A 22,913-nucleotide genomic window follows, 5' to 3' on the forward strand; every position below is an offset into this window, starting at 1 on the left:
ACAGATTATCCACACTTAGCCAGATATTGTATTTGTCAGATTTGTGCCACATTTCCTGTGATCTTTACCTTGTCTGCTGTGTCTGAACGTCTTGTCCTTTTCATGATCTCCTCCAAACGCTTGTAATCAGAAAAAAAAGAGCTTTTAGATGTACTGCAGATCAGAAATTACTATGAATTTTACTCATGTGCGTGAAGATGTGTCACCTTCTTTCTCTCCAGGCGTTCAGCCTCCTCTTTCTGGAAGTGTTTCTCTCTCTCCTGCCTCAGTCTCTCCGCCTCCTCTTTCTGACGAGACTCTTCCTCCTCTTTCTGATACGCACAGAATTTTATTTTTAAGATTTATGAAGACTTCTTGTGTGGCTCTTTAGTTCATGATGTGTGAGTTCATATGTACGCTTTATCTGACCTGTTTCTGGAGTCTCTCTGCCTCCTCTCTCTCTTTCTCCTCCTCCGCCTTTCTCTCCTCCTCTTCCTTCCTTCTCCTCTCCTCCGCCTGGCGCTGGGCCTCCTCCTCTCTCTTTGCTCGTTCCTCAGCCTTGCGGCGAGCCATCTCCTCCTTGGCTAGTCTGTAGAGACGCGCACACATATTGCGGTGAAAACAAAGCAGATACACACACCTTCAGTATTACCCAGCTGCTTGCACACTCTCTAGATTGCACACATATTTACACACAGCACAGCATACCTCGCCCGCTCCTCTTGTTGCCTGCGCTCCTCTTCCTCCCTTTCCCTCTGCTCGCGGGCCAGGCGACGATTCTCAGCCAGGATGCGACTCGCCTCCTCTGGATCTGTGGTGCCAGCTGAAGGCTTGTGGGCTGAAGGACTGCTTACACCCTCTAAAAAGGTATGAAAATAGCACTTTATGTGTTTCTGAATGCAACGTGGCAATCCAGACTACATGATAACGAAGGTGTGAAAGGAGGTGGAGTATAGTAACTGACCGCTAACTGCTGTTGGTGTTGCTGGTGTCTCCTCAGTGCTGGTCTTGTTCTGGCCAAGCGGCTGAGGTCGAGGCTGTAGAGGACTTAGAACCTGCTCTTCCTCCTCCCCTTGGGATGCGGTGGGTGTAGAGGAGTGGGGGCTCTCGGGTGTGATCTTGAGAGGACGAAGGTTTCCGGGGTCCTCTGCTCCAGGAGACTTAAGCAGCTTGGGGGTCGGAGGGCGCCCTGCTGTCTTCTGTGGAGGCCTGTGTGCAGGGGAAAAGCAACATTTGGCCAAAATAACATTAAATGTGTTTCTGTTACTAGTTTTAGGCACTTTGAACATTTTCATGGAGTTTGGTTTAGTGATCATTTGGGTTTATCAGTCTTCTTATCATACCACTCACTGAAAATTATGTTTCATTCAAGAGATTTTAAAAAGAATAGATGGGAAATAACAATTCTCACAGTAATACCTGCTCAAAACCTCACAAAAAAGTTACACCCTCGTCTTATTTTCAATCATCCCTTACTCCAAACTGTCACATATCTGCTTATGCTTCTTTTTTTGCCAGTTATCATGGGCACGATTCTCCTACCTGCCAGGAGAGGGCGTTGTTACTTTGCTGGTCTTTTTGCCTAAAGAAGAGGAGGACTTGCTTGAGGGCAAAGTCAGAATGGGAGCCAATGGGAGTGACAGGTTGCTCCATGACTTCCTCACATAGTCACGGTTCTTTTGCTGTCGGTCCAGGAGAGGGAAACAGAGATTAAAAAAAATATTATTCAGAATGGAAAGGAATTGTTTACACTTTATCAGGACTCAAGTAAACCAATGTTCTCTTTTAGCAGCAGCAACATGTCACCAAAATAGTTCTTCACAAAAACAAAGTAATCAGGTGGTACAAATGGTGCACAGATCCAGGCGCCCTACTGACAAACAGCAGAAGATGATTAGTAACAGGATTAGACTCAGACAGCCGTCCCCTGGCCCTGCATAACCTCTGGCACTAACCATACCAAGCTGTGACACCAACATAAAAAAAACTTAGTTACCAAATTTACCAAAATTTAAAATCAACCACACAAGCAGTTTATCGTATTTTTGTAGATGTGAATACACTTTTAATATTCATAGATGACAACCTGAAGATCATAATGGCACACAGGTGGCATAAGTGGTGTATCACTAGTATTCTGCATTGCGCCTGAATTAAACATGTGCTTTTTGTCCATGTATGATATAAACATGTGTCTGTGGGTAAGCGTGCGGGATATACAGTGCAAAAGATGCCCTCCATCTAAGACCTTAATGGTATAAGCTGTGACATACTGTCACAGAAGACAGATGGACAGAGGGTATAGTGTGTGTGTGTGTTTGTGTGTGTGTGTGTGTGTGTGTGTGTGTGTGTGTGTGTCTGTTATGAAGATCAGAGCTAGACAGATATTAGATAGATTGTGTCTGACTGATCGGGGACATCATCAACATGAAAAAAGAGGAGAAAGAGGAGCAAAAAAGTAGTGAATTATTTCTGTGCTTGAGCATAATAAAACACCCAAAAAGCCTGCACAACAAGTGAGTATATGTACAGCCAGTATAACTACAAAATGCTATAGCAAATACCAGTAGATTCAAGGAAAATTTAGGGTTTTCTCCATCACATGAACAAATAAGCAACTTGTTAGTGTCACAGCTTAGATTTCAGACTGTATTGCAGTTGTCTTGTGTACAGTACTAGGAACAAAATCCTCTAGATATACTGTACAGTCACACACAGCTTGACATGACCTACCGGTTTTGTTCCAGTGGTCCTCCTGCGGGCAACGGTTGAGGAAGAGGAGGCCGTCTCCCTGCTGAGGCTCCTCTCCTGGCTGCGACAGTGAGGGAGCGGCTGGGCCTGCAGGGCCTTGAATGACATGGAGCCCATGGGGTGGCAGGAAACTGATCGAGGACACACAGGCATGGCTACAGTGATGCACGAGGTGGGAGTATGGAGTGTTTTGAGGAAGGTTATGGATAAGGGCAGTGTGAGGATTTGTGGGACAGCGGTAAGGGTTTGATAAACGAGAGCATGGAGTAAAAGAACGGGAAGGAATTTGAATGAATTAATAAATAGAAGATGTGGGTTTGGGAGGACCAGCATAGGAAGGAGAGGAATCAAAAGAAAAAGTTTGGAAACAGAGAAGAAGAGAAAGACGGCATTAATGCTAGTGATTGGAAGCTGCAACCATCATCCATCTTGGACAGTTAATGTTATGCTTTTAATAGAAGAATTTAGTAAAGCTGATTCATCAAGGTAGGGATTAAAAGGGATGAAAAACTAACAACTTTGGTTTGACAAACCATTCCCTGCTGTAAAAAGTCCCAGTGTTGTAAGCATTTCTACTTTGTCAGACTCATTTGTCAGAATAAACTACTCACTACAGACACATTAGACCTGTCACCACACAGAGGAAGTGTGCATGCAGCAAAATACACAAAAACACATGCAAGACGTGCAACTACACACACACTGTGTTGAATGTATAGATGCACACAGGTTAGAAGAAAGCAAAGAAAGAAGACAGGATAAAACAAACTAGCAAAGGAAACAGGCAGAAATACACCAGATTTACAGGGCAACAACAAGATGCTGTAAATTGTCAGGAAAAGTAGCACATGTTACAGTTTACACTTGAATAAGTAGATGGATAATTTAAACAACTTCTATTATTTATTTAATTCTCAAAATGCATTTATTTGGGCTTGGGCTTGATTGGTTTGTCAAAACAAGTGATGTGAGAGGGCGTCAGAGCTTCAAAGGTTTGGAATCGGCAACTATTTAATAATAAAATAATCATTTTCAATAATTATTTAAGCAAAAATGCCTTATGTGACTTTACACAGGTTTGTTTTCTCAATTATGTGATAAACAATTGAGAAAAAAAAAAGTTATTTGCAGCCGTAGTTTTTAGTAAAACAGTATCTTTGAATATTTCAGCACCGAACATCACAACACACACAAGCACATACATCATCTAAACCACTGTCACCATGGTAACAAAAGAGGCAGACAAGGCAAGGTATCAGTAGGGAAATACTTCCTGAATGGCGTACTTAGATGTGTGTGTGTGTGTGTGTGTGTGTGTGTGTGTGTGTGTGTGTGTGTGTGTGTGTGTGTGTGTGAGCTTTGAGTGCCTGATACAGGCTGGTGAGGGAAGTTTCAGACAGTGTAATGCTTTAAGTCTGGCCAAATCTGATTAACATCCGAAACCATTCTGGTCAAGAGACCAAAATATAAACAGCACAAACACTTCAAGCACCGTGAGCTGTGATTCACGGTTTTGTATGTCTGCGTAAACTTCCTCCGTTCCACTCAGTCTGCTGACCCTAAGAAGCACGAGGGGTCTTCCATGTTACCTGTTTGCTCTCCAGACAGACTCATGGCACTGCGGCTACGGGCCAGGTAGGAGTGTGTTGGCTGCTGCAGACGGTTCACCACATTGCTCTCCCATGGCGTCAGAGGAAGACGGCGCAGGCCTGAAAACACACATGTAATATTTCATAACAAGTAAAACTAATACCAAATGCTGATTAGCCTAAGCAAATCAGTTGAAGCAGATTATAAATGATGCATAATTACGGTCTCTGTTACCATACCACCCTCGTACTACACGGTAGTGCAGGCGAGAGCTAAAGTAAACTCGTAACCATGCACAGGCTGCGATGTTACACCTACTCCTGCATGCACCGGGCTGTTAATTATCAGAGGAAGCAAACAAACCAAAAGCAAACACAAAGAGGAAAGCATTCGAATAAAAAGTGCACAATAAAGACGAGTATTGCATCAATATTTTACAGTTAGAACTTACAATTTCATTTAGCAGACGCATTTTAAGAAAATGGTCTGTACTGATGTGTACTCAACGTTTGTATCCAACTGAAGTAATTAAGAAATGAATGTCCTAAAAGCTTGTATGTAAGCAAGTCAGAATATTTTGCCATGCAGTTCCTGGTACCTGCCCTGGAATATTGCCGTATTGCACATAATGAGTAGCTTATTAACCACAGATGCCACAATTAATTAATCTTCATGAAAACCTGATTTGCCACTTGAAAAAGACAAAAGGACAGTTAATGAGGACGACATGCAGCATTGCTCACTCAGATAATGAAGCAGAGTGCAAGGTTGCAGGTTTCAGGGTGAGGGGGGAAAAGATACAACTGGGCTGGAAACTGTACAAAGGAATCTGAATCTCTAACCTATGACGCCTATTATTCAAGCGACGCATGGTTTCAGAGTTCATCATACACTAACATGCAGTGTCATGTTTGCATTTTATGTCTATAATTATGTGTGTCCACCTGTTAAAATGTGGGTGTTGATTTTTTTTTTTAGCTGGGATAAAAACAGCATACAGTGTTCCCACAAAAACAAAAAGATTATCCTACAGAGGATTAGAGAAAGGGGTCACGCAAGAGGAGGGGGGGAATCTTGATCCCTCTGATGAAACACATACAAAGTACAAACCCATGCATATATACAGTGCATTTTGTTAAATGAATATAGATATTGGATGTGATAATTATATTGTAAATGCCATTTGAAATCACATCATTCTGTATAGTGGGACTTCTAAATCAAAGCTTAGTCAAGTCTTCCGGGTTCAAAGTGACATTTATACATTTAAAGACAGAAAAAAAATGCATGGAGACGTTTTGGAATTTCTCAACAGTTTCCAGCCCATGATCTTTTTGCTCTGCCACATAGTGTGTAACCAAACTGCAAAAACCTTCCCAGAAAACACCTGTGTTTTTGTGGTGGGTGGTCTTTCCCAGGTGTAGGCGGGGTTTGGACTGAGCTTTGCTAATGACAGGGGAGGAGGCTGTTCTCGTCTGTAAGCCTGTTAGCAACATATGAACATCAAAGAACACATGACTAATTCTTAAATTTACACATTAAAAAAAAAAAAATCATACTTGAAGCTGCCCTGTGGAGTTTTCTTTTGAACAAACACATTTATGTTTTGTCCTTTCATTGCATTTCATTCCCCGTGAAACATCTGCAAGACCAATTTGAAAACATTTTAAATCCTGCATTGTTCACGTTCATGTTTACTTGCAAGCTGTCTTCTTCTTCGCTGCCTGTGTTACCACATTGCTGCACTTCTTTGTAAGTCACTACCATTAAATGTCAGCGTAACAGTGTGAAACTTCCTACAGGAAAGGATGTCACGTCATCTGCATGCTTGAACACAATACAAGCGGGGACCCACTTGTAAAAACATTGCTCCATAGCACCATTAGTGGTCAAAAACTCCACAGGGCACCTTTAATTTGTAGAGCTATAATTTGTTCTTGTGTAATCTCATTTAGTAAATAAAAGGACACAACAATGAAAGTTTAGGAAATTAGAAATTCAGCTTACAACCAACATAACGCCAAAGGCAGACCATCACAGGTGGATAACTGTAATGCACAATAATGGTGTTTGCGTGTAACGTTCATTTTAATTACCTCGGTCTGGTGAGTGTAGGAGTGTGGCAGAGGAGGAGGAGAGGCGCTTGGTAATTACGGGGTCTGTGTGTTTGGATAAATTCATCGTGGACACTGACCGCCTGTCAGCATCTACAAACAGGCAGCATAATAAAAGAAAATTAATGGTGTATTACTTCATAGAGGGCAGACAAAGAAAGAAAGGCTGAAGAAGAAGAAGAAGAAGAAAGAGTTGGAGTCAGGATTTTCTCTTTGAAGGGTTACTCTATTCTATTTTGTTAAGTCAGGTTAGATATGAAAAACTACCAGCATGGTGCTAAAAGGGAAAAATATTAGACAATGAATTAGTGCTAAATGGGTCTTATGTCACCTACCAATGAAGCTGAAAAAGGTTTGACTGATCCTGTGTCTTGGGATATAAGTTCAAGTCACAAACTGGATTGCTACATGCACATCAAAAAAAAAAAAACACTAATCATGCCATTCACGTTGGCCTACATTTACACTAATGGCAGTGTGCTAAAACATTTACAGTACAGTTGCTAAAGCCAGCGTTCTAACGCTAGCCGGCTAACTGATACAGTGCTATAATATTCACATTGGGAGGTCATTCCGTATCTGCGGTAGAGACTGAAAGCACTCTGCATGTGCTCCAGTCCAGCAAGGTCGAGTGGATAGAGGAAAGCCGACTCGACAAAACCTGGACCAGGAGGGGGAAAGGACAATGGCAGAGAAACAAAGAGCAGAGAGGAGGTAGAGGGAGAGCGAGGTTAAGAGAGAGAGAGAGAGAAAGTGAGTCAGAGAGAGGTTGAGTTTGAGAAGAAGAGGGAGAGAGAGAGAGAGAGAGAGGCAGAGCAGGGTGTGAGTCAGCAGTAACAACAGAGGGCAGCGGATCTGAATAGTTCAAATATAAGCATGGCAGAACAATACTGACACGCAGAGGCAGGCAGACATATTTACACAAGACAGACACTCTGACATCAGAGATATCAAAAGTGTTCAGTAAACCTGAAAGCACTGAGACAATCTGACAACAGGAAAAGTGGCTAAAACAGTAAAAGTGAGAAAAAAATGTCTGACCACTTCATATAAGGGCAAATATGTGTGTCTCAACAAATTGTAATGACTGCGGGCAAGTGCTGTGAGTTTGTGGAGTTATTGTTGTGTGATGCATGAAAGTACCGGCTGGTGTGCTGGGAGTGTTTGTGTGCAGTGCCCCGCCCCAAGACCAGCGGTTGGGCTTCTGTCTGGCTCCCTGGCTCCTCTCCAATGTGCGACGGATCACCGCTTCATGACGAGCCTTCAGTCACAAACACAACAATTACAATATCATCATCAGCATTAAAAAAAAAAAAACAACGCCCCCACATGCAAATACTGCTGCAACACTGGAACACTTTCTTTGCTCTGAATGGATGCAGCAGTGTGTTACATTAAGTCTATCGATACGTAGTGTGTTTTGGGCACACCAGTTGTGTAAGTGCTTGGTAGTTAAAAACAAAATTGTGATCATGAAACATACTTAAAACTAAAATGAAAGCAAAACCACTCTGAGTATCTCAAACTGGTCCTAAGAATGTGTAGGACAAAGCCATAACTTGTTGCGGTCCATTGGAGGATCAGTTTCCTGAAATATTCTTAGAATGCACAATAAAAACTGGTCTGGTGGCCCCAACGTCACCAGTTCAGTTCCGACCAGGGACCTTTGTTGAATGTCACGCTACTGTCTCTCTCTCTCTCTCTCTCTCTTCCTGCTTTTCATGTCTGTATCTCTACTGTCACAACTAAATAAAAGCAAAATGACAAAAAATGAAGTGAAAAACTCTGATGGGTCATATTCCCCATTTTTTAAAAAATGTTTTTTTAGCATTTAAATGTTTTTTTTTAGCATTTAGCATTTTCCCTACATGTGATAGCAGAGATACAGGACATTGCAATTATATATTGTATGCTTTAGACCACTTGGCAACATGAGCCCCCCCCCTTTTTAAGATTTTTTACTGTGTGCCATTAAGATACAGTATACTGTATAAGATACAGTATACTATAGTCATGTGCTGCCTTAGAACGGTGTTTTGGGTCTCGGACTCATCACTATCACCACATTCATTAAATCAATGAACTAATTAGAGCCTGAAATCCAATTCACTGTAAAACGATTTATTAACTACTGAACAAGGAACTTATAGATGATTGAACAGTTTCTTTAGACTAAAGAACCCCCCACTTCAAAACTTTCTCAAAAAGTTATTTTTTGTTTCCACAAGATGTTACAGTTTCAAGAGTTGACTTCATTTTGTGTTTTGGTGGCAATTTTGAGAGTCATTGTTCTATTAAGGAGACCATGAGGCTTAAGGACAAGTACTGTGTGTTTTGAGGCTCGTTTGCTTGACTGACAGGGGCCTCAGCCTATCAAATTCAGCTTCATGCTCTTCTCACCTCAGCTCCAACCAGGCCTTTTAGCCATTGACCAGATTTGGATTTTATAGTCTCAAAAACTGCTAAGCTGCAAAACATCCCTTCAGAAACCTACAGGTGACATCACAGCAGAGACCATGTCAAGGTTTTTCTACAATTTAAGGTAAATACAAAGTTGGTGAGTACAAATGGGGAAATATGTGTGCAGATAGGAGTTGATAGTGGAGTTCCATTCTCCAACTAACTAAACATGTTCATCAGGAAAGATGATGAGAAGTGTGGCTGCAGGCGATTGTGTGCGTTTATGTGAAAATTAAAAAGCTTGGAATGCACAGGTGCGATATGACGTGTCGTTTGTTACCTTGTCATCTTCCAGCTTCTGCCGTCGTTTCTCCTCCACGGCAGCTCGTCTCTTGTCCTCCTTTATCCTCTGTTCCTCCAGCCTTCTCTTCCTCTCCTCCAGGTGCTTCTCATAGTGCTGCCTGGCTCGCTCCTGGCGCTCCTGCCACTGGACCTCCTTGACAGCTGAGGCATGGTTGCACACACACATAAACACACACACAGTTAATAAAGGCTTGATATATGTGTGTTGGTGTTTTTGCATGTGCTCACATGCTAAATCATACAAGTGTACATAATCATAAGCACAAACACACATGCTACATGGACACACACAGGCTTATAGCAGCAGTGTGATGGGTCAGCTGTAGATCATGTGACTAGGCTTTAGCTCTCAACACAAAGCAAATCCCTCAGCCCGAATCAGCAAGGGCTAGTGGTATGACCACTGTGCAATACTCTGAAAAATACAAACACACACTTCAGAAATAAAAAACATACAAACACTAACAGGCCACAGTTTCTAAAAGCCCATATGTTGTATGTCACTCACACACTCATCCAAAAACACATTCAAAACAACAGCCTCCCTAAACCCTGGACCATGGCCTAACCTATTATGTAACATGGGTGCCATGGCAACAGGGGTGCCTGGCTTTTGCCTAGACTTTATGTAACAACCAGAGGAACGGGTAGTTCACCACAGCTACCGACCAACTTCAGTCATGTTTCAGGATGGACAAAAAAAGAATGAGTGGGATGCATTTTAAGACCTCCACACATTAACACACACACACACACACACACATACAGTTAAAGAATACACACCATTCTGTTTCTCACGCTCCTCTCGGCGCTCACGGGCCAACCTCTGTCTCTCGTCAATCTTGTTGAAGAGCAGTGAATCTGCAGCACAAACACAACAGTTAAGTGGCATTAAAAACTCTGCAACTGTGTTAAAAGACTGATGGAGACAAAACTCTGGGATATTTTATTTTAAAGAAACCAGTATTGTGTCTCCCTATGACTGTTGCGGCATGAGATTCATTTATCTTTGTATTTCAGTGTGTCTTGCCTGTTTTGGTGGCAGCATTGTTACTGGGGCTGTTGCTGGTGGTTGTTCGAGTCGGAGTTGGGGTGGGTGTAGGGGTCAGGGTGGGAGTGTAAGTCTGTCCGGAGCCCGAGGAGCCAGGGCGGGCGGCTGAAGATGCTCCGCCATCCTCCGATTTATACTGGGAGTAAGACGCTGGGAAAAAAAAGACAAACGAGTGTCAATGACAAAATACTTTGCAAGACAGAGACAGGAAATGGCGTAAAAGAGACAGAATAAAAAAGAGAGAGAGGCAGAGGGAATTGTACATTAGAAGATCCATCAATAACAAAGCTTCAATGACTTCTAAATCAAAAAAAAAAAAAAAAAAAAAAATCAGCAAAATGATCCGCAGTGATAAAAGTTTTACAACCAAATAAAACTCAAATCGATTCAGCTGCATTTCCAGTTTCTATCCTCCGCGAGGAAGTTCAAGGAGAGCTACTGCAATGTGTCCATAACACACCGCTGCAAAATATATTAAGATAAATGCAACTCACCACACAAACACGTCATGTTGGTCTGAAATGCATCATAAATTCACTTCCAGACCTGCCTCATTTTCCTACCATGTACCTACACACCCACAATACAATAGCCAGCCTCTTTACCAACACAGTGACACAAAGTAAATCAATACAATAGAGCCACACAATGAAAGTCAGTGGTGTATTGTAGTCACGCAACACAATGCACTACTAATATAAACTGTATAGTACCACTTCAAGTTAAGGCTTATGTCTAATTTCTAAAATGAAGATAGGATTCCTTTTGATACTATTTAGCTCCATCTCTCCAATAGAGAACATTCAGATACATAACTCATATGTATAAATAACTACTATTTGAATGTGACAGATGTTGTGTATTATCTATCAGGCCTTGTTCCCAGAGTGTTACTAGTGTCCTATCACCTTTAGCGCTAAAATGCTTTGTGTTTAATTGTACTTTTATTGGAAGAATAGAGAGTTTAATAATGTATTCTACACTCTTGTTTAGGCTATTCCCGGCTTTTCTTTTATATACAATATAAATATATATGAAAATACACATTTATGTATTGTAATTAGGTCATAAAGGGTTGTACTACTATGTATTTGTGACCTGTACCTGTGAGGTGCTGGGAGCAACTCACACTGAAGGTTCATTTGGTTGTGATCAAACACAAAGTAATGTAAGATGTAAATACAGAACGACTGTGCGTGCGTCATATTTACTATATGAATTCAAGCATGAGTGAAAAAAACAGTATCTGATTGAGGGATGAAGAGGGGAATGACACACCGAATATGAACAAAACTACCCTCATCCTGACAGTGCTGCCTCTGATCTGCTTCTTGTAGCCTGACAGGAAGCAAAAATTGTATTGTACAGGCTGTGTGTTCACCATATTCTCAATAGTCACCAGTGTGTTGCAGTGTTTCCAGCCTGCTGTGAGCTAAGCTATTGATTAATGGCACTATCAGGCTCAGGGTGACTCAGCACTTTCATGTCAGCCTCCTGGACACAGACACAGAGCTTAATATCGGGCTTTATGAAGAAAGAGATGAGCCTCCATGTCCTCCATGTTTAAAAAAATGACAACATGCACTCAAGCTTTGGTTTGGAAGACTGGCACGATTAGTAGAGGACACCAAGGACAAAGCTTTAATCACACCTCTTTACCAATACAGCAACACACTTAAGCTGAAAAAACATACCATAAACGGAGGCAGGTGTGGAAAATAAACATTAATTGTGTATGAGAGTGTGGTGAGGAGTGAGAGAGAGGCAAGTCTCCAGAGACCAATCTGTCCCAGAAAGTTGAAGACCAAATTAAATCAGTCCTCCTGACACACTATATCGTATGAACTTTACCTGAAATAGCACAAGCCACTCCCTATTCTACATGTGTCTCTCTTGCACTCTTTACAACAACGTTTCTTTATCTCTTCCTCTCAACGACATGTTAGCTCAGTTGGGTAATTAATGATGCCAACAGAGGAGCGGAGCAAAGTACATGTTTCACATCCACTTCCACGAGTGGACCCTTTTACACATTAATAAACAAGCTAAAGTGCACTTCGCATTCAAAACTTCAAATGCAACATCCTATTTTTGTATTATTTAGACTAGTCTGTGTGATATTTATGGCATTAAGTTGATTAATATGGCAACTGTGATCTGTGTCTGTGTTTTTCTGTGAAGCTCTTTACTCATTTACTGTACCACAAAACAGTTTTTTGAATTTACTTGACCTTTGCACCTATGCAGCCGACAAAAGCACAACAAAGGCATGACGGTTTTCACTTTTGATGACATTTTTACACTTCAGGGTTTGTGAGGTGGCGTTTTGCTGAAAATGTCAATGCTGTCTCCACCCTCGCATTGAGATGTCTGAATTGAAGGAAATGCAGGACAAAGACATGAGGTCATAGCTGCAAAGGTATTGCATGTCAGAGTCTATGGGACATCTATAGAGGTGAGTGCACAAATATTAACAGGTCTACGCTGCCTCAGGTGAACTAGCCTTGGAACTGGTTTCATAATGGCAAAAGCAGGAAAAGTTGGGTCAGGTTACAATAATGTCTAGTCAATGTATTCCTTCACCTCCTCGGACAAAAGATTAGCTCATTGAGAGAAGAGGATAATGTGCTGCAGCCAAATATTGATCTGGAAATTTGTGAATGGCTTTAGGCTAAAGCACTACAACAATGTAAATGAGATTAGACGAAGATCTATAAATTGTATTGAAGCACTTTCCACAAGAGGTCATATGATTATAAGTTTGCACCAAAAAGACAAAATAAGGAGCTCTTTCTGTCTGTACAGCTAAACATCTAGTGAGTGATGTAGTGGACACTCTGTCATGCTGAGTGGGACTACACAGTGAGCCAGTAGTGACAGGCTAAGGGCAAAAGCACTTTTCTCAATTTGACAGCTCAACTGGGGCACTTTACTAAAGGAACTGGGAATGCTCTGAACCACACAAACAAGAAACAATTCCCTTCCTCAAAAAAGTCTGGCACAGAAACACAAAGACGCAGAAGAGGAAGGGAGACAAATAGAGACTGTCAAGAGGAAGAAACAACTTGTTCCATTCACAGCAATTTATGACACATAACACTATTATGTTCAGAACAGCTAGTTACACGTAGCATGCATTGAAAATTAGTGATTAATCAATATATATTCACTTCCACAGAAACTCGCCATGACTGATTCTTGTGATATTATGACGCATAAAGAAAGATGAAGTGTAAATATGAAGATAAAAAATTAAATGAGGTACATGAATTTGGAGCATAAATACAGTACAGTACATGTGCAAATAGTGCGGCCCATATTCACATTAACAATACTTCAGCAACACTGAGCTCACATGTAGAGATAATGCATTATAAATGTTGTCATTTGAACAAGAGCCAGATGTCCCTGAATTAGATTATTTGCGCACACAATACAAATTATATCTCATGTTATATTATAATTCATGGATGTTGAAAGATGCCATGTCAACAATGTGTGTGTGTGTGTGTGTGTGTGTGTGTGTGTGTGTGTGTGATACAACACTGCCAATTAGACTAAATTAAGCAAACCATGATGATGACGGATAGCCTGCTGCATGACCCTGAAACATGAGGAGCTCACTGTGACTGACTATCCTAAAGAAAGTCAGTGGGTATTCCCGGGCTCCATCTTGGCCTCACATAGCCAAGTTTCCCAGACAGGGTTTACCAAATGAATAGAAAGCAATGAACTAATGAACTGGGGTCATTGTGCATATAGAGGAGGTGAACTGAGGTCAAAGGGCACCCTGTGGCTCGAGTTCCAGATGACACTGTGTGCAGATCAGGGCAGCAAAGGGTTTTACGTTAGCTAAAATAGCATTACTTTCCAAATGGAATTAAATAAAGCCTCATAAAAGAGAGGAGATTGTGAAAAGTCTACAGAGATGAATGATTTGGATATAGACTGACCTAGAAGTTGCAATTATTGAAACTCTTTTAGTGCCCAACCATCTTTACCATTCCCAAACCCCAAATCCTGCATTCAAAAGGGGAATCAATTAGTGTCTACACAAACATTGTAGTTATGAAGTGCGGAGCAATAACCTTTGGATCCATGTGTTCAAACTTCACATCTACACTTTTCATTTTCATGTCAAGCTTCAACTCTTATACTTGGAAAAAGGGTTGCTAACCGAACTTTTCCACATTTTCACTCCCTCCCTCTCCTTCAGGAATACAAACTCCATATTCCAAATGAAATAATTTCTTTATATAGACAAAATGGCAGGTTTAAGACCTAGAGACACAGGATCTTCATTGTCCAACTGAACTTTGCAAAGATTTCACGCATGGCCTGGTGGCCTTTTGGTTGGGGTGCCGACCATGAACCGTGACATCCCCAGTTCAAGTCCAGCCGAGGATCTTTGTTGCATGTTGTTCGCCATCTCTCTCTCCCTTCATTTCCTGTCATCCCTCTGTTGATTCGCTAATAAAGGCATAAAACGACGCTCCCAAAAAACATAATTGTTCACTGCCTCCCTATACGCCATTGCCTGCAATGAATCAACACAGTGATGTGGTGGACTTAATTTCTGGTGCAGTTGTTTCCTCCCACTTCACCTCACAGCCTCGTCCATCTGTTGCAGAGGTCATTAAACAAACAAACCTCAAATGACTTCGTATATTTGGCTCAGCGCACTAGACGGCAGTTTAACCGCCTTTGCAAACCAATAGTCAGTTTTATTTTGAGTTTAGTGCTATATTATGATTTGCCACACATACAGTGCAATACTATTTATATCTTATTTATAACAATTATCCAAAAAATGTGGGAAACTACACCATATTAAAAGTCAGACTCACAAGCACACAGGGTGCAACAGTACTTAAGTATCACAAATGTTCCATTTCTGAGTAAGAAACTAGACATAGGCAGATTTTATAGTGTAGTCCTCAAGTATTAGGACAGTGATGTGTTTTTCATATTTTGGCTCTACTCCAGCAAACCGGATTTCAAATGAAACAATGGCTGTGAGGTTTAAGTGTTGACTTTCAGCTGTCAGGTTTGGGAAGTGCAACAATCATGTTGTGTGAACTGTAAATAAACTTGAATTTAAGATAAAAGCCTGCAATTTAATGTCATATTCATGCTTTCATTTTAAATCCAATGTGCTGGAGTACAAAGCCATAATAGCTATAAATACTTACAGACTACATTATCCTTGTGTTCATTCATCACTCTGCAACCTGTGTCGATTTATCAGTGAAACATGCAGAAGTTGCGTTGACAAAGTCTTTACCTGGATTTGGGTTCATGATTCCAGGGGTGTGATCCCAGGATGGGACCTGCTGAACCCCTGGCTCGTGTTCCACTCTGACTAGTCAGATTGGAGTGCCAGAATCAACGTTCCTACTTCCTGAACACATCCTACATAGCGAAAGATAAGCTCAAATCCAAAGTCCATGGTGCGGTGAGGGGGACGAAGGAAAAAGCAAAAAAAAAGATGTAAAACAAGCAACTGAAAAAGAACTTGCACAAAACTCAACCAACTATTCCCAGAGTAAAGGGAGAGAGCAGGAAGAGAGAGAGAGGTCAGCTTTGGTCGATATCACTGTTGTTGAGAGCCGACTGTGTGTGAGACAGGTTGTGGCGGCTCTCCAACCCCCATCCTTTTGTCCGTGTGTCCGTGTGTGTGTGTGTGTGTGTATATTTGCGTGTAAAAGAGACAGAGAGTGAGACATAGGGAGAGTGTGACTGTTTAATCTGCCCCTCCCTCCCCAAGTGCTGGTGTGTCTAAGTGTGTGTGTGCATGTGCGCGTGCACGCTCCCCACCCCCAATCTATCTGCATTCATTGGCGGTCAGATTAAACGGTCAGAGTTAGCGATTAATGCTGTGCTGTCCGGGCCAGTGGGTAGCAAGCAAGCACGCTGTGTGGCTCCTGCCTCCCCTGTAGCCTGAGAGGATTAGCTGCTGCTAATGCTAAGCTAAACTCTAAGCTCCAGCCAACAGAGAGGTAAGGGGGCAGGGGTGGGAGTCTTCCTTTCCAGCCCCAAGACAGCCATTCAGGCCTGGATAACAGGTGCCAGAGGAGTGGGTGCTACTTTACAGAGCACTTCACATCATTTATTGTACACTACAGGTAGAGGCTGCAGCTCAGACGATGGGAGGAATATCTACAGTCATTCTATCACCAATTATGGTTTTTGACAATATTTGGACATAACGGCCACAAATGACAGAAATTGCATCCAGTTTTGCAGGATCTAAATCTCTCCTAGTAGATGTTTCTAAGAAGTCTGAATGTTTCATAAAAAACACTGATTAGAAACTTTTGGTCATTGGTATTTGTTCAGAGCTTACATTTAAAATGTTATGAGGCATCAACAGAGTCGATCTACTATGTCGATCAAAACTCCATCCAACTGCTGAAAATGAAACCATTCTTTTACACCTCTACCATGCATAATAGCCACACTGGTGTACATCTTAGCATCTTTGAAACAAGGATAGCATCAAAGCATGATTGTAAGTTTAAGATAAAGACAAGTGTTGAACAACTCGGCAGTCACCTGATACCTTGAGATAATGCTTGCTGCAGGAGCTCACAATCATCTCTTCGTGTCATCCTTTTTCTGTCTACTCTCCTCTATTATTAATGATTTAAGTGAGCCGCACATGAGGGCTTCCTCCCATGAGGACACTGAAAAACCTGAAAGAGAATGTCTGACACTACAAGGAAATGCAATTATTTAGAAATCAGACCAACTTCTTGTCTTGTTCTTTCTATATTATATAGCGGGTTCAGACATACATGATTTAGTTGTATGGAGTCAGGTTAGCTTTGTGAGACTTAAGCTGAGTGAATATGGGTGAAAATCATAAAAACCTAGTTTTTACATTATAATATTTTATCAACCTCAACTAAGTCAAAGATGAAAATGTCCTCAATCAATCCGTTATACAAGTAAAACCTTATATCACTAGAATCAAGTGAAAAGGGTGAAACAAGGATGAAAGGACATTAAAACTTATCCAAGCTGACTTAACGTTACTGTTTTATTACTCTGTTTACAGAGTGGCAGATTCAGGAAGAACATAAAAAGCCAAACCAGGCCTGTGACTTTCAAATTCACAAGCAATACTACACTACCCATAAAACATTACCCAAATCTTTTTCTACTTTTTGTAGTTCTCTACCAAGACTTCAGTATCTTATCTGAAGTCAGACAAACGAGTTGCTGAAACCAACTGGCCCTCACAAAGGACGCACTATCTTTTATCAACATAAAATTAAAAGGTATGAAATGAATGACTTAATAACTAAACTAAATAATAACTAAATAAACACTAACTTAAATATTTCATGCAGTTTAGTTCCGCAAGAAAAGAACGGCTGAAGTGAAAGTTAATCATTTGTTGCACATTTATATCTGCTGTTACTGCAGACACATGCTGTCCTGTTTACTGATGCATTACAACCACATGCACGTGTGAAGTGGACTGCACCTTCACTCTCATCTGCTGCCCTTGTGTTGTTGACCTGATCTTGCCTTGTCAGCTGGTTTCTGCACACATACACACAAACTCTGCCTTTCTCATCAGACCTGTCAGCCACCTGTCTCCGGCTGGCTGAGCTTGATGGGTTAAGGGGACTTTTCATCCGCAAGAGCAAGAGTACAAACATACTGTGCAATAAAAACAAGCAAAGAAATATACACACAATCACATGCACATCCTGATAGCACAGCAGGCTCTGCTAGACCTCACTAACAGAGCAGAGAAAATTGAACAAAAGACTTCTTCACTATCACATTTCCAGTCATTTGTATCATCATACTAACAAATAAACACACACTTTTGTCTTGAATGCTTCACCACTTTAGGTTTTTTTTCTACTGCTGTGAGTCTCTAGACTCATCTCTCTGCCCCAGTAGCCTCTTTGTCCCAGATGTTAATGCCCTCACTCGATTTCCTTTCCTATCTCTCTTCCTCTTACTCTCTCTCTCACACACACACACACACACACACACACACACACACACACACACACACGCACAGTACTCAATAGTTTAAATGTAGCTTAACGGTACCAGAGCATGCAAATTCATAATGCCATTCGCCCCACACTTTACATTCCTCCTTTTTCCTCTATCCTTTTCCTCCATACCTCTTTTCTTCCTCCTGCAAGCATCTCTCCGTCTCTGTCCCTCCTCTTCCTCAGTGATGGTGAAGAGTGCGGGGATGGCTGAACGGCTGCCTCCCTTCCTCAGCCTCCTTTTGCCCCGCGAGCACTCGCCCCCACCTCCTCCTTGTCCTCGTCCCTTACTGTCTGGCATCTCCTGCCCTGTTGCTAACCCTCGAGCCCCTGGCTAACTAACCCAACCCTGCCCATCCCACCCTACAGTGGTGGGTGGGGAGGGCAGGTCAGTGGCGGTTGCCAGAGGATGGATGGACAGGGTCACCCCTAAAAGCTCCCTTCTCAGTGAAGATGTCGATAGCTAAAAGCTAATGCTAACAGCAATTTCTTCTGGCTGCACATTGCTGCTCTGTGTCTGAAACAGCAGAAAGAGAGAGAGGAAGGAGAGGAGGAGGACAGGGCAAGAAGAGCAGGACAGACACAGGAAATCAAACGTGGAAGATGACAGAAAAGGACAAAGAAGATGAGTTAACAGGTAGAGAAGATGAGTAGAGAATAAAGTAGAGAGATGGTGAAGGAGTCTGTGAAAAGAGACACAAACAGAGCTGCTCACTGTGCTATGTCCATACTGGCTGTGATGGCAGTGCCAGGCATAGAGAGAGAAAGAGTGTGAGACAGTCTTGCTGCGGATGAGCTCTTGTAGTCTGGCTTAGAAAAGAAGACTTAATCCACAAGACTGGCTTGGTTGAGAGCTAGATGGATTGCACATCTCTTGATTCCCTCACTCCTCAAGGGATGCTGCGGCTGCAGTCACTACTGTTACTGCAACCTCCCCTTTCCCTTCCTCCACTTTCTCTTGCTAGGTCTGTCCTGTACAGTAAATGCAAACTTGTCAGAAGAATCACATCACACAGGCGCTGACTGCACAGTGCACACACTTGAACCCCAAAATAGAAGGGTAACAGAGGGCAGCAGGGTTGTTAAAATATTCAGTATGAATCCAGCGGTGGAAGGTGAGCTGGTACCGGTAAAGAGTTTCCCTGACAACAGCAGCACATGGACCAATGAGGCAGGAGGGTGGAGAGCAGATGACAGGCGTGCTTTAATGTAATGTGTACACACACATACACACACACACACACACAGCTAACCATGCACGCCTATGCACCATAGACTGTAGATAAAGATGGACGACATGAAAGCTCATCAAAAGTGAAGCCAAAATATCTTGATCACCCACTGGTGGCTGGTTGCAGTATAGGTCATAAGTCCCGCCCCCTCCATGTTAGCGGATGGGACACGAGCCAAACTAAAAAATCAAAGTACAGGTCAATAATTTTTAGTTCTTATCATGCTGATGTATGTTCAAGTGCTCATTTTTCTGATAAGTTTGTTTTTAATTAGCTATTTGATGATATAAAAAGGGGGTGTGACATCAGCTGCCCTCAAATCTCCGTCAGATGTGGCAAACAAGCCGAGTGACCCAGTAGTTTCTGAAGGAAGACGCTAACGTACGTTTTCATTTGTGATTCACTACCAGCTGTAGCTGCTAGTTACTGACTGGTTTTGGCTGGTTTACGCCCATCCTGGATTCACTCGGCTCTCGGTGGCGGGATGGCTGTCAGTCAGTTTGTGAAGCCGTCATCCCGCACTCCTGACTCTACTGCGCAGACTCCGGTTGCAAATGACATCACACAAGCAAGATGGCAGCTCCCGAAAACGCAGTATTTTGGCTTCACTTTTACATAGCGTTAGGAAGTGAAAAGGCGTTGTCCATCTTTATATACAGTCTATGCCATGCACACACCCAACCAAACAACGCAGTATTGGAGCTGCCTCTTTGGAAAGGGTGTGTTCATACAGCACATGGTATATGGCCCCACCCCGTTTTCCACCTAAACAGCCCTCAGCTGTCTGACATAACATGGCTGTACAGTCGTTATGAAAATATTTTCATTAATGTCTGGCTGGCTCTTTACAGGAACAGACTGAGACCAAAAGTAACAAGTATGCAGCACAGTCAATATTTATATGTGAGCAGTAACTTTCACTGCAGTAACTGACACTGAGTTGAGCTTCACTATCATTTCATACAATAACACTGCATGTGCAAACACAACATGTATTGGATATGAAAGAGTGAATAATAAAGGAGGCATAGAGAGAGGATGTGCAGGTGTCATGGATGGTAGAAATAAAGAAATAAAGGGGCAACAAAGTAATTACGGTTATTGGAGGTCTGTCCAATTACAGTGCAAACACAAGTCCAAAGAACCATTTATAGTGGCATGTGCTTGCGCAAACATATCTCACATCTACTAAAGCAAATACATGTAGATTAAACAACCAGCATGACAGCTGTAAATGCCACCAAGACGCTGTGGTTCAACACAGTGAGGTGACATAATGATATAAGACAAAACCACTGATAGACATCTTGGTTCAAACACATTACAGGTGCTTGTACTTGACCTTACATTTTTGTCAACCTTTTCAAAGCAAATAGCCTAATATAGAGTATTACAGCAGAGTTTAATATGAACACACCCAGTTCACAGTTTTCTTAAAATATTTATTATGTAAAGGAATTCAGGATAAGATTTGCTGCGTCATCTCATTAGGGAGCACATGCTGCACAAACAGACATATTCATGAAAGAGCAATCTGATCTTTGTCCCTGCAGGATAGAGTAAAGCTGTAATCCTACACTCAGACTTTAACCGGATAGGCCAGGTTACACACCCTTCTCACACCTATTGAATGTGTGTATGAGAGGCACATAGACACAGGAACAGATGACATATTGTGACCAATACAAATGAATTTCCCCCCCCCCCCCCCAAAAAAAAAAGCATATTACCAAAGATGCCTTCCCCTTGTTTCAAGATAAAGATGCTCCTTTGAATAAATGACCTAGTTAACGAGTTAGAAAATATTACAATCACATCTACTCCTTCTCACTCATTTAAAAAATCCCAAATCTATGAATATGCAAATATTTTTCACACAAGATGTTCCCTTCTTCACTGTAAAGTCAATTCTCAGTGTATGTGCACTGGAGGCTTCAAGTTTCCACATCAGACTTGTGTAAGTAGCGTACTGGACCATGATTGGCTCAAAAGTAAGTGTGATGTCACAAATAACTCTAGTAGGTTCACACTCTAAACTAACCCCTTCAGCAGATTCATGTGAAAACAGCCTTCTAGTGTCAAACTCTGTACAAACATCATTCTGCACAGTGAAGCTGAAACATCAAACTGAAGAAAACAACAAGCAAACCATTTTTTTTGAGTGGAGGAGGACTTTAAGTTTAATTCTATAAATAAATAGAACTTGTACAGGACAATTGTCTTTCAATATATTTTAAAAATGAACCACTAGACTTTTCTAGGTGCTTAGAACACAATAATATGATTTATCACCAAAGCTGCACCACTCCACTGAGACCAGGACATAACATCATCATGGTGGTACAGTAGGTGAGGAAGGCTGTGCTTCTCGCCAGTCAGAGCATGTGTGGACTGTACTACAATGACTACTTATTGGACAGGTGCAACAAAGAGCCTCAGGACTGAGTATAATAATCCCAAGACCTTGCACAAATCTGTAGAAGAAAAGAAAGAAAGAAACGAAATATAGGGCCTAGCTGTAGGCCAAATATATCAGCTGGATGACACAAAATAAGTGTGTAAAAGGTGTCCATGATACAAAGAAAGATCAACTACTGAAATGGAGAAGAAGAGATGAAAACCTGAGAAAAACTGCCACACATTCACCCCTTTCAACAAGCCCTGAGGTGTCTGGCAGTAGCAACTGGTTACAATTTTATATGTCAGCTGATACAGAAAGAGATATCAAAACTGGTTTTGCCCTTGAGTCAGAAAAGACAGCTGGCAAAGCACTTTTATGCAGGCACATTGTGGGACACCTATTGGATGTCAAATGGCAGTAGATTTTGGAGAGTATCCGATAATCCCGTAGGATACAGAGATCAAAACGTTAAATCCAGACTCACTGTTGTGATCAGAGGTGCAGTGGATTCTGTATCTTGTAGAGCTCACCACGGCACGGGGATATGAGATACAGTTAATAATGCACATGGAAGAAGAAGTTGTTTATGAATTCTGAGCTAGTGGCAGAATTGGAAAGCTTGAATGCACAACGCTATAGAAAATGGATACTGAGAGTTTGCAGCAGGATCATATTAAATTTACTTCTAGGTGGAAGAGGGCATTCATGGGGAAAACAGAGAGGATAATAATGGTGAGGACAGAAAGAAAACTGACTGGGTGACAAAGCTTCTATGGTATTGGTTGTGGACCAAACTCTCCAAAATAAAAGATGAAGATAAAGGAGTGTGATAAACTTAGGGAACACAGGTGCAAATAACAAAATGAATGATGGCTGAGTTTTATTCATCTGCTTCAGTTTCAGGGTCTTGCCATTGTGCATATTGGCTCACTCAGTCACACTCTCATGGCTTACTGGGACAATTAAACAGAACAAAGCCATCATTAACGATGTTAGTAACACCTGTGCTTT

General features: G+C 41.7%; 1 protein-coding gene across 1 annotated transcript in view; it reads right to left on the bottom strand.

Annotated features, from left to right (window-relative positions):
- map7b (microtubule-associated protein 7b) overlaps nucleotides 1-22,913 on the bottom strand; it is a 29,675-nt gene that overhangs the window by 3,442 nt on the left and 3,320 nt on the right. Inside the window, exons 3-17 of the mRNA XM_044376596.1 lie at nucleotides 10,228-10,398; nucleotides 9,981-10,058; nucleotides 9,175-9,338; nucleotides 7,578-7,695; nucleotides 6,994-7,095; nucleotides 6,417-6,527; nucleotides 5,708-5,803; nucleotides 4,320-4,439; nucleotides 2,713-2,885; nucleotides 1,522-1,661; nucleotides 944-1,188; nucleotides 688-838; nucleotides 409-568; nucleotides 207-311; nucleotides 69-119 (exon numbers count right to left, since the gene is read on the bottom strand). Coding sequence (XP_044232531.1) covers nucleotides 69-119; nucleotides 207-311; nucleotides 409-568; nucleotides 688-838; nucleotides 944-1,188; nucleotides 1,522-1,661; nucleotides 2,713-2,885; nucleotides 4,320-4,439; nucleotides 5,708-5,803; nucleotides 6,417-6,527; nucleotides 6,994-7,095; nucleotides 7,578-7,695; nucleotides 9,175-9,338; nucleotides 9,981-10,058; nucleotides 10,228-10,398 — 1,985 coding nt within the window. The remainder of the gene's footprint in view (nucleotides 1-68; nucleotides 120-206; nucleotides 312-408; nucleotides 569-687; nucleotides 839-943; nucleotides 1,189-1,521; nucleotides 1,662-2,712; nucleotides 2,886-4,319; nucleotides 4,440-5,707; nucleotides 5,804-6,416; nucleotides 6,528-6,993; nucleotides 7,096-7,577; nucleotides 7,696-9,174; nucleotides 9,339-9,980; nucleotides 10,059-10,227; nucleotides 10,399-22,913) is intronic.

The sequence above is a fragment of the Thunnus albacares genome, chromosome 16, assembly GCF_914725855.1.
Source record: "Thunnus albacares chromosome 16, fThuAlb1.1, whole genome shotgun sequence".
NCBI lineage: Eukaryota > Metazoa > Chordata > Actinopteri > Scombriformes > Scombridae > Thunnus > Thunnus albacares.